Source organism: Cynara cardunculus, assembly GCF_001531365.2.
Source record: "Cynara cardunculus var. scolymus isolate 2C chromosome LG 10, CcrdV1, whole genome shotgun sequence".
Taxonomy (NCBI): Eukaryota; Viridiplantae; Streptophyta; class Magnoliopsida; order Asterales; family Asteraceae; genus Cynara; species Cynara cardunculus.
Genome location: NC_037537.1, coordinates 16,840,002 through 16,854,572, shown reverse-complemented (window position 1 = coordinate 16,854,572; position 14,571 = coordinate 16,840,002). Strand labels below are relative to the sequence as shown.

At 36.5% G+C, this 14,571-nt stretch overlaps 2 protein-coding genes across 2 annotated transcripts; one reads left to right on the top strand and one right to left on the bottom strand.

Annotated features, from left to right (window-relative positions):
- Nucleotides 1-217: 217 nt before the first annotated feature.
- On the top strand, nt 218-4,279 carry LOC112520437 (zinc finger CCCH domain-containing protein 14-like). The gene is made up of 3 exons (XM_025128826.1): nt 218-468; nt 1,080-1,140; nt 3,224-4,279. The coding sequence occupies exons 1-3, from the start codon at nt 396-398 to the stop codon at nt 4,017-4,019; spliced, it is 930 nt and encodes a 309-aa protein (XP_024984594.1). The 5' UTR covers nt 218-395; the 3' UTR covers nt 4,020-4,279.
- Nucleotides 4,280-4,881: 602 nt separating this feature from the next.
- On the bottom strand, nt 4,882-13,181 carry LOC112519528 (protein N-terminal asparagine amidohydrolase). The gene is made up of 9 exons (XM_025127715.1): nt 13,024-13,181; nt 10,799-10,984; nt 9,121-9,185; nt 8,924-9,020; nt 8,780-8,818; nt 8,354-8,542; nt 7,952-8,130; nt 5,882-6,001; nt 4,882-5,186 (listed from the first exon to the last, which is right to left on the bottom strand). Exons 1-9 carry the CDS (start codon nt 13,072-13,074, stop codon nt 5,072-5,074), a joined length of 1,041 nt encoding a protein of 346 aa, XP_024983483.1. The 5' UTR covers nt 13,075-13,181; the 3' UTR covers nt 4,882-5,071.
- Nucleotides 13,182-14,571: the final 1,390 nt, after the last annotated feature.

The following is a 14,571-nucleotide window of genomic DNA, read 5'->3' as shown; positions in this document are numbered from 1 at the left end:
AAATACTTACCGGATAAATTATTACATACAATACCGTTTGATGGACTACAATCTTAAACAATAAAGTAAATTAGAATGTTGGCCCTACCAATAAGTGATTTAAGCGTTAGGCGAATAAACCTGGAATTTAATTTTGACGTGTAAAAACTGAAAAAAAAAAGAAAAAAGAAAAAGAAAAAGGGGATTAGAATTGGGAAGGGACGCCAAGGGCGGGCTCGAATTGGGAAACTTAACCAAATCTGAATCCAAAATTTTCAGTTCCGCCAAATCCCTTCTTTCCTTGCAAACCCTAGGGTTTTTCTTATTTCCAGCTCCACCAAGATTTCTCCTTTCTTTCTGGACCTGCGTTTTCATTCGCTTTCGCCAACTTTTTTGGGGTTAGATCTGAAAGCAGAATGGATTTTGGTGGACGAAAGAGAGGCAGACAAGATGGCGGTTGGAATGGAGCACCTAAGAGACCTAGAGACGGTTAGTTGTCTTTTTTTCATTGCTATCTTAATTTCCTCTTCTAATACCTGCCATTAGAGTTTATCAAGATCTGTATGTGTTTTTTCGTCTAAACATCAAATTCCATTCGGAGTTATGATTTCTGTTTGTCAAGATTATTTAGGGCTATATTTCCTGTTCTTCCACTTTTGCTCTTTATTTAAGTTAGGGTTCCAATGTTTTCAATCCTATGGAATCGGTATTCTTATACAAAATAATTTTGAATAAGAAATGAAACTGAACACATTGGTGGTATAATGATGATTTTTTGGTTATGGTTACGAAATTATATATATGTATTTCAATATTTTTGCAGACAAGTATGTTGAAGTTGTTCTTTTATTGGAGAAAACACTTAGTTTGTTCTCATTATTCCTGAGTCAATAACTAGAATGAGCAGGGAGTGTGATAACGGATATGGGTATAATTTATTCCATTAATTACTAATCATTGTTAATATATGGTTATCAATTTTAATAATGTGGTGAAAAATTAGATTTTCTTTGAATTTTAGATGTTCTTAAAAGTTTGTTAATTGGCAGAAGGTCATTCAAATACTTAACTGAAACAAAGTAATTAATTTTCTGCAACAGAAACGGAGTCCTTTACACCTGGTGTAGGAAGCAAATCAAAGCCGTGCACGAAGTTTTTCAGGTTATAATCTTAACTTATACAAGACAAATACAATATAATTGTCTAAGTTTAAGTTCTAATGTGAAGCTTGTACAACATCTAAATACACCATCTGATGCAATTTGGGAGCAATATTGTAAACCATGTTGGGTGCAGCTGAAGTTTCGATATCGGTTATTGTTCAAGGATTAGTTTTGTAAAAAGGCTACTTGGTAACAGTTCCTATTATTCTACCAGAGTACTATTTAATATAAAATATAAACGTAATTGAAAAGCTGCTATCTGGTGATGTTACTTTCTTGAAGCTTGAAGCTTGAACCTTTGTTCCGGAGGTTAATCACACTCATCTGGTTAACATACCATGTAAAATAAGCATTATGATTTTGTGGACTGGAGCAATATTTTATATCTATGATTCTTATACTAATTCACCCGTAATGTTTTCTTGGCATACATGTGATATATAGTTATTTTGCTTGTTCTCATTGGGAAAGTAAATAGTAGTGATAAGGTGAATTTTAATCTTGTATTCTCGATGGTTTTGCTGATATTTTGTGGATGTGCCACTGTAGAGGTTATTTGGGTGATATTTGATGTGATTCATAGCTTTATGTCAAAATCTACCATTACTGCATACAATATGCATGTAATGTATATGTAAGGCCCCTCTACTTCTAGAAGTTGTGGCCATCTTTCTGTAGGCTCTTTTACTTCTGTTAGTGACTTTAATGTACTTGGATATGTGTATTATGTATTGATAATTCTTATTGCAATAACAGTGTTATCAATGTGATGTATATAACTGATTGTACTAGTAACCAGATGCCTTTTACTAATTAAAGGGATTAACTACATAAGTTTGTACATGCATGTCTATATGTTATGTAGTAAATATGTACATGGCTCAAGTCTCTTGGGCTTAACTTGGTATTTATTAGAAAAGCTTCATGACAAAATTTGTATATTTCCAGGAATTGTATTTTCCAGATTCTTTTATTTTTCTTATTTTGTACATTGATAATTTAAGTGATTTTTCAAACTGATGGTTCTGTATTTCCATCATATATTGAATTTCTTGTTTTTAGTTGATGTTTATGAAGTCAATTCATTATGTGGAATTGTGGATGTTTGGGCTGTGAACCTAGATTAGGAGATGTCATTGACTGTACACTCATACATGCTCCCATGAAAAAAAGGGGGGTGGTGAGCTGACACATGATGGTCATTAGCGTCTTTTTCGTAGTAGTTAATATGGTTTGCGTATGATCAATACAATGGAACAGAGAAAATATTTTACCCACTAGGGCAAGCAGGTTCATGAGTTTTCTGGTCTTAGTTTGATACAGATATGTTAACTTGACCACCTTTTCCCCCAATCTCCTGCTATTGGTTTTTCATCATATGGCTGACTAAAACACCAAATTATACAAGTGCCGCATTTACCTTTAATCCCCTCAGTTTCTAAATGGCATGGCATGAGGTTGAGCCTTAAGCTTAGGAGCCACATCAAGGCCATGGCATTTGTAAGGCATGACTTGTGGCGGAAAATTTGTTATCATATATATACACAAACCTTTTCAACTAGTACTTTGATATAAGACAATATACGTGAGTGTTGTATACTAAAAACTAAAAAGCCAAAGAGGTAAAAGAAGGTAAAAAGTAAAAGAAAATGAAATAACACCTTACAAGAAACCCCCATTGGACCATGGTGTGCCATAAAGGTAACATGGCATCGGAGACGATGGTGTGTTTTTACAACATTGATGGCAACATATAGGTTTCAGGGCAAAGTTGTATGTTTTATTGAGTTTGATTGCATAGTTGAATTGGATTTGCACCTGGAGTGTTACTTGCAAAAAAGCGAGATCATACCTTGTTTGTTTCTTTCCACTTCCGAGTATGAGGAGAGTTGATGATTTTGGTGGCACCTGCTAAATATTGTTTTAAATAATATATGCTGTTTAGATGTTACCATATATTCTGGCCTGTCAAAGCTGTATTTTAGAACCTTAATGTCATGGCAGACCATGATCATGTATCTATAGAAACACAGGTTTCACCATTTTTTGGTTTCTCATGTTTGTGCTTTTGGGTGATGCAGCACTTCTGGTTGCCCATTTGGTGAAGGATGTCACTTCCTGCACTATGTTCCTGGTGGCTACAGTGCTGTGAAACAATTTACAAATGTGGGAGGTCCCCTTGGAAGAAAAGCTCCTATGCAGCAACCCTTTGCCGATGGTCCGGCCACTCCAGTCAAAAGCAAGCTTTGCAACAAAATCAACACCCCAGAAGGATGCAAGTTTGGAGATAAGTGTCGTTTTGCTCACAGTGAGGTGGAGCTTGGTAGTAAATCGTCTTTCCCATCTTATGAAGATTCCCGTGGTCAACCTGGCCCCATCAACTATGGTGGTGGTGGCGGCTACCAAGGGCGGATGGAACCGGCCCCACCTGGTCTGGCTGCTGCAGCTAACTTTGGTCAATCTGCCACGGCCAAAATCAGCATAGATGCGTCTCTTGCTGGGCCCATCATAGGGAAGGGAGGGGTGAATTCTAAGCAGATATGCCGTCTTACTGGGGTGAAGCTCGCTATAAGAGATCATGATACGGACCAGAATCAAAGGAACATTGAGCTTGAAGGAACTTTTGATCAGATTAAACAGGCAAGCGCAATGGTGCATGAACTAATCGTGAATCTTGGTTCTGGTGGTGGTGGTGCAAATGGTCCTTCGGCAAGAAAATCTGGCGGTGGTTTCCAGCAGCAGCAGCAGGGTGGTGGGATGGGACATGGTGGTGCAAACAAAATCAAGACGAAGATGTGTGAGAACTTTGCGAAGGGACAGTGTACCTTTGGAGAGAGGTGTCATTTTGCACATGGACCGAATGAGCTTCGTAGGTAGGCAACTCGCTACTCGGATTTGGTGCTGTCATTTCTCACCCAAATAACCACCGATGTCGTCATGAATATTGTTGTAGGAAAGCAGTTTGTGGTAAAACAGGAATTATTTTAGGAACTTTGATATTCATTTAAGTTTTGGTAATTTGTTTTTTGCTACTATCTTTTTCTTTATTACACATTCTAAAAAGAAAAGGGTTGGACTGCCAACTGCCAAAATTATGGGTGTGTTTTCTTTATTGAGGATTTTATGTGGCACTCCAATGTCTGATTCTATATTGTTAAAAACTACATGGATGTTATTCCAAGTAGTTTGTGTTTTTTTATGATTTGAGTTCATGGTCAAACCTGTGTTGATTTTGGTAAATCATATGGTTTTTTGTTTTAAAATTACAATGGCAGGTTCTTGTGTTTTGGTTTTCAAGTCTGGTTAAGGTTTCTTTCTCGTTTTGCCTGTATGGAGATTTGATGGACTATCTAATAGCATTATGGGCTCTTTTCTTATAGCTTAATGGTCTGTATGACTTATTTGCTTAACAATATAGGAGTATTTTTTTTACTTGCTTAATCGATAAGCCATTAAGCCAAAATGGTTATATTATATGGAACAAGTCTCAAACCCATCGGTCTTCCTGTCCTTCTGACTTAGATAATCTAGCAGGCAAGTAGATGGACTTTGTTGTTGACATTCTAACAAATACTTGCAAGGAAAGGTAGTGTTAGCTTATTTATCCCTTAAAAAGGTAATAAATAAGCTAGTTTTTACATCAATCCTTTTTTGGTTCGAACTTCTCTAACTATTTCCATTATCCTACATTCTTCATAAAAACCACAAAGCTTAAACAACATTTTCAAAGACATTGAAGTTGTTTCAAAACATGATCCTACCGTCGGGATCTTGGAATAATGTGTATCTTGTCAAAGATAAGTCAAACTGTTAATAGTAACTCAGACATTTAATTGTTACATATACTCTAAATACCAAAACTCATACAGGATAATATCAATGATAACAAGCAACAGATATGGAGAATCTGACCAACGCCATAGAATAAACTATCGGTCCGAGGTCATTACCCAATTCCCGCTTGCAATTCTCTCAAAAACGCGTGGCAACTTTGAACGAAAGGTTTCTCTCCAATCCGGATGTTGTATTAGATACTGCCATATCCTGAAACATGATTTCCCTTAACAACATTTAACCAAATATAAGGTTTCAAATAACAACCATTCTCATCACTAATCTTGGTATACAAAAGTGAGGTGTGAAATGAACAGACTACAAATACCATTTGCCACTTCATATACAAAGTCTAGAAAAGAAAAGGCAGAGACAAGGATGTTTTGAAAGATAAAAATTTTATCAGTTGAAGTTTGTTCTATTTCCTACTTGATGTATTAAACTTTTTTTTCTCAATAAATGTAAAAGAGTTTCAAATTTTCTATTTCGTATTCATTTTGACCAGTAACCTACTAATACCAATGTTGTACATTTGATGACATGGATGCTAAGTTATATTGGTTTGAGAAAAACATAATGGTGGATTAGCTGGTTACCGGTCAAAAACACGCTGACCGACAATTTGACATCAGCATCATCAAATGTTACGATAGGTACCGGTCAAATGAGTATAGAAAATAGAAAATTTGGAACTTTGTTACATTGATTTAAGAATAATTTGCTCCACTCAATTAAAACGAAGCCAAGCTTTGTTGCGTTTGTGCTAATTGAAACAGTAATTTGCAGGTATATCATATCAAAATTCTGATTGGAACTTGAATGATTAAAGATAGAAAGAGCATTGGACATTTGGACCTCTAAATTCGCATACCTGAGTACAAGAAGATATCTGTAAGAAAATGTACCTTTTATGATTATGAACAAAATCTGGGCCCTCAGCAGAAGGTGATGTTGAAGCAACAACGAGAATTTCCGTATCAGAATAGTGTCTCATCATCATGGCAATATGTACTACATCCATGCTCCTAGTTTAATATCAACAAATAAGTTGATACAAGAATAAGTTATTTCCTTAGCAATTCTGTTTGAATTTAAAATGCAATTAGAGACCCATAATTTATACATATATTAGTATTGCGGATATACACAATGAAGAAATCTCCAGGCGTGCTTAAAGGAGACTGGACTCCAGTTGTAAATATTGAGTAGCTTTGTAGATGATCAAGGAGTGACATTGATCAAAAACTGAAGAAACTAAGGGGCCGTTTACCAACACAGATAGGAAGTGCTAACTGGGTAAGAGTGCGATCTGGGTCAGGACTAACCACTGACCGAGTAAGAGTCCCTCCCTTCGCTTACTAGGTCAACATCATAGACTGGTAAGAGGGGCTTGGTAAACAGCAACATCTCTGACCAGGGCGGTAAGCAGGTAGTAAACAACCCCTAAGAGTGTGTTTCAAAGACCTGGAATAAGTGAGAAGAGCATTGAACCTTAGAAGTTTGAAAGTTCTGGAGGGAATCTTTGAGAGAGCAACTACCTCAAGAAATAAGAGTGTGAGGATATTAGAGCTGGAAGAAAGAGAGCATTGGTGTATGCAGAAGAGTGAGCTTATCAATCTTACGAGAGAAAAAGGTTGAATCTTGGTAAACAATAAAAAACAACCCAGTATTGAGTTACTACGTGAAATATAACGTCTTCAGTTGGCGATTTGAGAAATTGAACTTAGTGAAAATGCCGCTAATCCTATCTGCGGCAAAAGTGGTGGTGGGATGCATTGTCTCCGAACTGAGCGTTGTTCTCATTGTTTTCTGCACATATTTACTTGCTTATTTATCCTTATTACTCGGTTTTTATGCTACAAGTTGCTCGCTTCCTACAAATATCTCTAAAGATACACCATGCGTGGAAGTCAATGAATGACGAATGAAGAGCACGAGTAGGAAATCAACATGCGTGGAAGGGACCGATGTTTAAACTGATTGTTGCCTGAATCACCTAATACGATGCGTTAACTAAAACAAAACCCAGGACGAAAACAAAACCCGCCATAAAAATAGCTATCTCGACTGCTATTTCTAGTTCAGTTTGCGGTCAATAACGCCGCTCGCGGGACAGATATTTGACCACCACGATTTATCTAGGGAATGCGAACTGCTATTGCACCATGATTGACCCTACAACTCTATGATAATGTTTCCTTTGCTTGTTTGCACACATGCTCACTTGTAGCTCACTCTCTTGTTCCTTCTTTTTAAGTCAGGGGTCTTCAAGAAAACAGCCTCTTGACCGCTTGGGTAGAGGAAAGATCTGATTACATCCTCCCCCCCCCCCCCCCAAAAAAAAAAAAAAAACCTACCACTACGAGGGATTTACTGGGTTTGTTTTGTTTGGTTTATCTTTACAAACAGTAGTATTCCTGACCACTAAATACCCTTTAAAATACAGCTTCTTTACACTGCTGTCATCTTTAAAAATCCAGAGCAGAAAACTCAAGCTTGAAAAGAACAAATTTTTTGTTAAGTAAAGCTATTCAACCCCTCTCCCCCACTAGACTACATCTTGGCCCCATACAGCAATATTTAATCAAGACAAAACTTTAGGTCATGTAAATTAGTTTAGTTCTACTAGTTTATCCTTTTGTGAATGTGGATATATTACTACCCACTACATTGAGCATTTACTAATTACTACTATACTGTCTTCCATAATTCATTTTCAAGTTTAGAATTAAAAATGACATTTTCCAAGGCCTTCAATTTGCATGGTTGTAGATAATTACTTAAAAATCATTTGCAATTGAATCCAACCAGATTAAAAAAAAACTAATATGAAGAGTGAGCAACAGTTGAACAGGCTGGAGTGCATAATAAGTAGAGAAACCAAAATTAACTCATTATGCTATGATTTTGGTGCATATTGATGTAACTATGTTAAAAACAATGGCTCCAAACAGAAATAGGAAGACCAAATTTACCAAGAAAATGGGGCGATGACAAATCGGTCAGTTTGAGTTTCATATGTCTCTAGTAACCGGCCAGTACATCCAGGGTCCTTAAAGGAAGCACCTAATCGAATCCTCCTGATGATTTCATCTGGACATCTTGTACTTCTATCGAAACTGGCTGGGACGACTGAACCACAGGATGTCTCCACCTGAGAACGACTTGTTAGAGAATTAATAACCTGACTGTCGATATACATATAATTGAAGCTCAGTAATTTTTTAGGCACTTGCAAGAATGATTAATGCATAATTGTGGGAATAACGTTGCTTCTTGAATCCCGTTGTTCATTGGTTCTTGGGCTCTTTGGATCTAATAGCGAGATATCAATGTGAATTTAGTTCACTCAATGAGTAAAGGAGAAAACAACTAACCGCAAGGCCGTGGAAGATTGGATTTGCATTTCCCTCAGAGTCCCATCTTGTGTTATTCTTAAGCACTTGAAAATTTTGAATTTGGAAGTTCACTTTGCTCTCTGCTAATTTTTCTACTATTTTGATACACAGCTGGAAAGAATATCCTTCCATTTCCGAATGCTGTTTGGATCTAGTATCATCATTTCCCTGTGAAAGAAACGTAAAAAAGAGTGGAATTTAATTCTTTCACCTGTGAATCTTTAAGACCTCGCTCATTTTCTATTCTCTGGGATCAGATTTTTACTTTTGAGTGAGTTAGCCATATCTTACACTTGAAATGTTGGAGTAATATATGGCCAAACACTTCCCATAAAATATAAAAAGAGTGAGGCCAAACTACACATCCTTTAATTCAAAGGCAAGTAGAGGCTGGTTGGACCAGACTTGAGTAGCAGAATCGTCAAATGCACCAACTAGATGAACCTGCATTGCAGTGCAGATTTTAACTAGACATTAAATACTAAGCAAGTTTAAACCATCAAATGAAAAATCGAAGCTTTTTAAAGATACAAGGATGTAGAATAGTACATCCAAAATAGCATCATCATGATCTGGAACTAATGACAACATCTGGGAGAGGCCAATATCAACAACATCTGGAGAATCCATATGGGCAATAGATGTCCTACAGTCATGGTAACCACCCTTCAGAAGTTTCGAATTGATAATGACTAAAAATTAGTTAAGATAATGGAGATGCTAGCTTCTGAAACATGGATTCTTACATGCCATTTTTGCAATTCCTAACCACAATGCCAACGCAGGTTGTTGCTTCATCAGTGCCAACAATCTTCATGATGAGGAGACAAAAGAAGATCAAATTTTAAATAGTATAAAGCTTCAAAAAGATAATTTTTTTCTTAATAATGCCCTTCCATTTTCACATTTTAAGGAAAATAATAAATGCTCATTATAATCTATATTTCCTATACAAGGCAACATACTATTCCCATCGTGATGAACATGGTCAACTCGGTTCCATAAAACATAAAGCAAATGGAAAATATGAAACCAAAATAAAGGAACCTTACGTGCAAGGAAACAACCATGTCACAAGGATTAACATAAGAGGATTACGTACAAGGGATTCTTTCAATCAAGCCAGCAGAAAGTTGAACTTTCATATGCTTCAATGAAATGGTGGTGATACCATTCAAGCTAACACTTGCAGAAATATGACTATAACCGCACAATGACCAGCACACATACTAGCAAACTTGGGGGAAATTGACTGAAATAGCCAATCTCTCCACCACACTTCACCTTTTAGCCACATTTTCCAATCAATTCCCAAACTAGCCGTTCTTTACGCAAATGCGTGCTTTCTTTACACATTTTTTAATGCAAAGGCCTATTTTTCTTTTCTTTTTAATAAAAAAAATGTGGTTTACGCAAATGCGTAAAACATTTGCGTAAAAAATCGCTAGTTTGGAAATTGGCTGAAAATGTGGCTAAAAGGTGAACTGGGATGGGGCAAATTGGCTACTTTAGTCAATTTCCCCAAACATAGGGGCCATTTACCAAATGCTTACCGGGTAAGCGCTCACGGGCAAGAGTCACCACCCTCACTTACCTTATTGGGAACATTTTCGGCTATCAAAATGAATTTTTGGCAAGCATATTTTACCCAATAAGTGCTTACCGAGTAAGAGTCTTCTCCCTCACTTATTGGCTAAGATTCCTTCCTATGCCTCTTTTCAGGTAAGATTTTCGGCCCTTGTCATGCTCACCCGGTAAGGTGAGTGATACCTGATAAGCGCTAAACAGCCCCTCAGTCAATCACCACAGTGGCAAGTGAGGACTTCCTTTTGGACTTCTATAAATCAATTTAATTTAATAATTGCACTGGCTACAACTAGTAGCTCAAACTTAAGTACCTATAAGACCATCTATCAAATTTATCATGAAATTTGAGCTTCCTAACAGATACTATGCACCAAATAGGAGATCCCACAGGTTACTAACAGTGCTTCACAAAAATCATTGACACGCTTCATTCTAGAAAGTGAAGTTTCTTTCATGACAAAGTAAAGTATAGATCTTTTTCTTCTGAAGCTTTATGCTGAGCGTGGGATAGTTTTAACTGATAGATACACATTCATGCTGTAAAAGAAAAGTGGACCTACATTTAGAGAAGTACAGATTAGTACATTTATGGACATCTCATTTCACTGACTAAATTGCACTTCTATACATCAACAAATATGTGGCAATTGGTGAATAAAAGGTAGATTAGAAGATCATGGCAATTAATAGCCCAAAAGTAGAAAACTACTTTTTTGGGTACTAGCCAGAACAGAATGTGCAAGTCTTTGTAAGAAAGAGAAAAATGTTTGAAACGGGAGCAATTCCAATCAAAGAAGGAACAGGTTGAATAAATGGGAAGACATAATAAAAGAATACCTCCACAAGTGCAGGATCTGCAATAGCATATTCTCTTTGAAAGACATACACACATGTGGGTTCCGCTGAGCCCTGTGACCCAGATTCTTCAGAAACCGAGAACTTCCTTTCTGGTACAGCACGGAATGATTGTGAAGCAGATACCAAATGTGGGTGCTCCAATAAAGCATTTACCATGTCAAGGCCCTACTCATTAGGGTAAGTTTTGGTAGCAATAAAATACATAACATATAAAAGTTCTTTAGAATAAATAAGCCATCAAGACAAGCATTAGACATTCTCAATAACCAAATTTCTGCATCAAACTACATATCTGAGAGAAATGAGCCTACTTAATTACTTAAATCCACCTTCTTCTAGGATATTGTAACATGTTGAAAAAGATTATGCCAGTGAGGTTACAGCATATAACTCCCAAATCCTTCAGCCTAAAGTATATATTACACCATAACATGCCATGTCAATGAAGAAACACTGGGACTCTAGTTTCAAACTTCTATAAAGACCAAATGGGTTGATAATCAGTTTCTTCAGTAGCACATGTCTTCCAAAACCTAACCAACTCCAACTATTTCGTATGGGCTAGACTTGTATAAAGTTATCCAACCACCTCGTTTCAAAGAATAGGTATGCTCTGGGTTTTTGTGAAAATAGGCTATTCTGAAAATCACAAATCAATGTGAAATCTTAAAAGTTTGCAATAGATAAGTACTAATATTAATAATATCCCATGTTGTTGGAGGATAGAACAACCCAGAAAAACAATGAATAAAACTTGGATAAAACCGTGAGATTGCATAAGAGTTTGTTTTCCTAAAGGTGTATTTCGACCTTAATTTGTCAGGGTATCACGAAACCAACTCGAAGATAATCTCAGATTTCAGTCAATGTTTCTAAATTAATGCCGAGAATATCTCCCCATAACTGGAAATGATTGTTGGAGTACTTAGTGGGCGGTTAAATGGACAACAGTTACAAACTGCACACAGATCAAAATTCAAAAGACTTCAGAGCTTTTGACTCTTCAGAGTTAGAAGCCCTTCAGGATCAAAAGCTCCGAGTCAATACCAGTTCAGAATCAGAAGCTTCTGAACAAGACTCAGAGGCTTTTGAATTTCACTCAGAAAATTTCAGAAACTTATTTTCCCCGATCACTTCTCTTTCATAAAATCCATAGATTTGAGTTTTGCATGCCAAGGGCGCTGCCCCCTTGACCCCGTCAAATGGCGCCATCCAGCAATTCCGGGTTCAAGTTAGCTTACACAAATGTGCCGAAGTGCGCTCCACACCTCCTAACCCGTGATATCGCTTAACCATCAACCCCATATTCTCTTGGTGAATTAATTCTTAAAACCAGTGTTCTTAAGGCCAAAGAGTTGGCAGAAAAAGGGGGAAATTTTTATTTTTTCTAGGCATTTCACCTCGAAATACGAAATTGTAATATACTAGGTATTAAAAATAAAAAAAATAGCAATAATAAAGAAATAAGTGGATTTCATCGTTTCTATGGTTACTTCTGAAACGGTGAGGTCTTCTCTATACACCGGAGCCTTCACTTCATCTAATCAATGTTATTGCTAGCTTGTATAGTTCACATTCATCGGTCTACCCATGACTTATCATTCAATTACTTAAAATGAACCAATGATTTCACTAAAAACCAGCACATCACTCATGAGAAAGCATCATTTCAATCTTCTATGTCAAACCTGCTACCTTGCAAATGCAAAATTAAACAGATATGTCACATACGTAACACCTATATTATTCAACTAGTATTGCTAGTTATAAACTAGACGCTGTTGGTGTTTATCCTCTTCCTATTCCAAATTTCCAAAGTCCAAGTACCTCTCTCTCTGTTCTTCTTCTCAAGGGAGTATTACACATTACAAAAGTACTACAAATATTCAATGAAAACGGAATTAAATTTGACGAAGAATCGTTGTGAAATTGGCATTTGAGAAGTACTACAAAAAAGACATATACAAGGTCAAAATTTTCAAAAATAATTCCCCTCTGCAACTGCTCAGATCATCAAAACAGAATCTGAAATCATAGATCATCTAATTTCAGTCGGTTCACCAATTAAACATACAGGCTGATTTTAACATAAAAAACAACCAATTTTTCTGCCTAATAGTCAGAAAAAAACTCGTTTCACGAATAATGCTGTATCAAATAGGAGAAAAAACATGAAAAAATGTAGATTGCAAACGAAAAATTACCTCGACTGAAGATGAATCTGACGGAAATCGAACTCCATTAACGTAAATCATGATCTGAACGACAAAAGTAGTTGGATCTTCTATGACCGGCCTTGAACACCACCCGTCTATACGCTTTAAAGTCTAAACACTGAGATTTGAACGAGTCCACTCTCGTCATTGTCACCCCGGTAGAATTGGGTTTAAGTACTCGCGCGTCTTACGTTATATATTTATTTCAAGTTGAGCCCCTTAAGTTATGGTTATCACATTTGAACACCAAAAAGTTAGTAAATTTCATTTTCATCCTAATTGTGTAAATCTAAGAATCTAACATTATGTCAAAACTAGGACTGCACATGGATTGGGTTGACCGAATTGAAGGCATTTAAACAACCTAACTCAATGTTTGCAATCTCAATTCAACCCAACCTAATCAAAACTACAACACAACCCAACCTAACCCAAACCATGCGGGTTAGGTTGGGTTGATCGGGTTGAAACTTTGGTATATCATTTTACAATCTAGCTAATTGTTTGTGATTAAAAGAAGTAAAATAAAAATAAGAACATACAGAAAATGCTTAACAAACTCAAAAAAATTGAAGGTTCATGCGAATAAGAAAGTAAAATTACGATTGAAATTGTAATATAGCTAACTACAGGTTGGTTTGATGTCTGTTGTACATATATTAAATCAATAAGTTAATAATCATATTAAATTCACAGTATAAAAAGACATCGGGTTCATCGGATTGGGCTGGGTTAAAATTACCCAAACCCATTTCCAACCCAATAAATGCGGTTTGGCCTAATTTTGTATCAACTATGTGTCAGGTTACATTGGATTGAGTTTTTTTAGATTTTTTCGGGTTAGGTCTCCTTTTTCACCATGTTCACTAGCTCCTTCTGCAACAATGTTTACTCCTTCACAAATGTTCACCCATTCGGTTTCATATCCACTTCATGGAATCGGAGTTGGGTCGTCCATAATTATGACATTTTTGGTGTTCATGGTAGCCCAACATGTCATGTTATCATAATATGGAGCATCTGGATTTTGGATCCATTCGCCGAAAAAAGAACGTCACATTTATGGTGGTTGTCGTTGATGGTGATGACTTTCATCTTGTGGGTGGTACACCAGAGAGTGATGGTGTAGCCGGCTCAGGCATGGGTGGTTGAAATTTTTGTGAAGAGGTGGTAGAGAGGAACGACGATGAAGATGATGAGTGTTATGGTTACGAAATCTAGGGTTTTGGAGGAGCTTCAAAGACAATGAAGATAAGCATGTTAATGAAAATCATGCAGTTATTTTAGCTTTTGCTTGTTTCACTGAAGAAGATAAGCATATATATGATGAAGATATGGATTCAAAACCTCCATGATTCCATGAAAGAAGGAGAGATATTAGTTTCTTTTCCTAGTTTGACTTTGTAGATCATTTTATTATTATACCCTTGTTTTCTTATGAAAGATACCTATGGCTCATATTCACTCCTAAGTCGTTGATTAACATTATTAACGGTTGAGATTGGTTTACAAAGTTAATATTGATCTCTTAGTTAA

Bases quoted from the DNA above. Each gene is read 5' to 3' on its own strand.
- LOC112520437 (XM_025128826.1), top strand. From the start codon at position 396: ATGGATTTTGGTGGACGAAAGAGAGGCAGACAAGATGGCGGTTGGAAT. The intron at 469-1,079 runs GTTAGTTGTCTT...TTTCTGCAACAG, and splicing joins ACCTAAGAGACCTAGAGACG to AAACGGAGTCCTTTACACCT. The intron at 1,141-3,223 runs GTTATAATCTTA...TGGGTGATGCAG, and splicing joins CCGTGCACGAAGTTTTTCAG to CACTTCTGGTTGCCCATTTG.
- LOC112519528 (XM_025127715.1), bottom strand. From the start codon at position 13,074: ATGATTTACGTTAATGGAGTTCGATTTCCGTCAGATTCATCTTCAGTC. The intron at 6,002-7,951 runs GTAAATTTGGTC...ATATTAAACTAG, and splicing joins GTCATCGCCCCATTTTCTTG to GAGCATGGATGTAGTACATA. The intron at 5,187-5,881 runs GTACATTTTCTT...ATCATGTTTCAG, and splicing joins TTTGTTCATAATCATAAAAG to GATATGGCAGTATCTAATAC.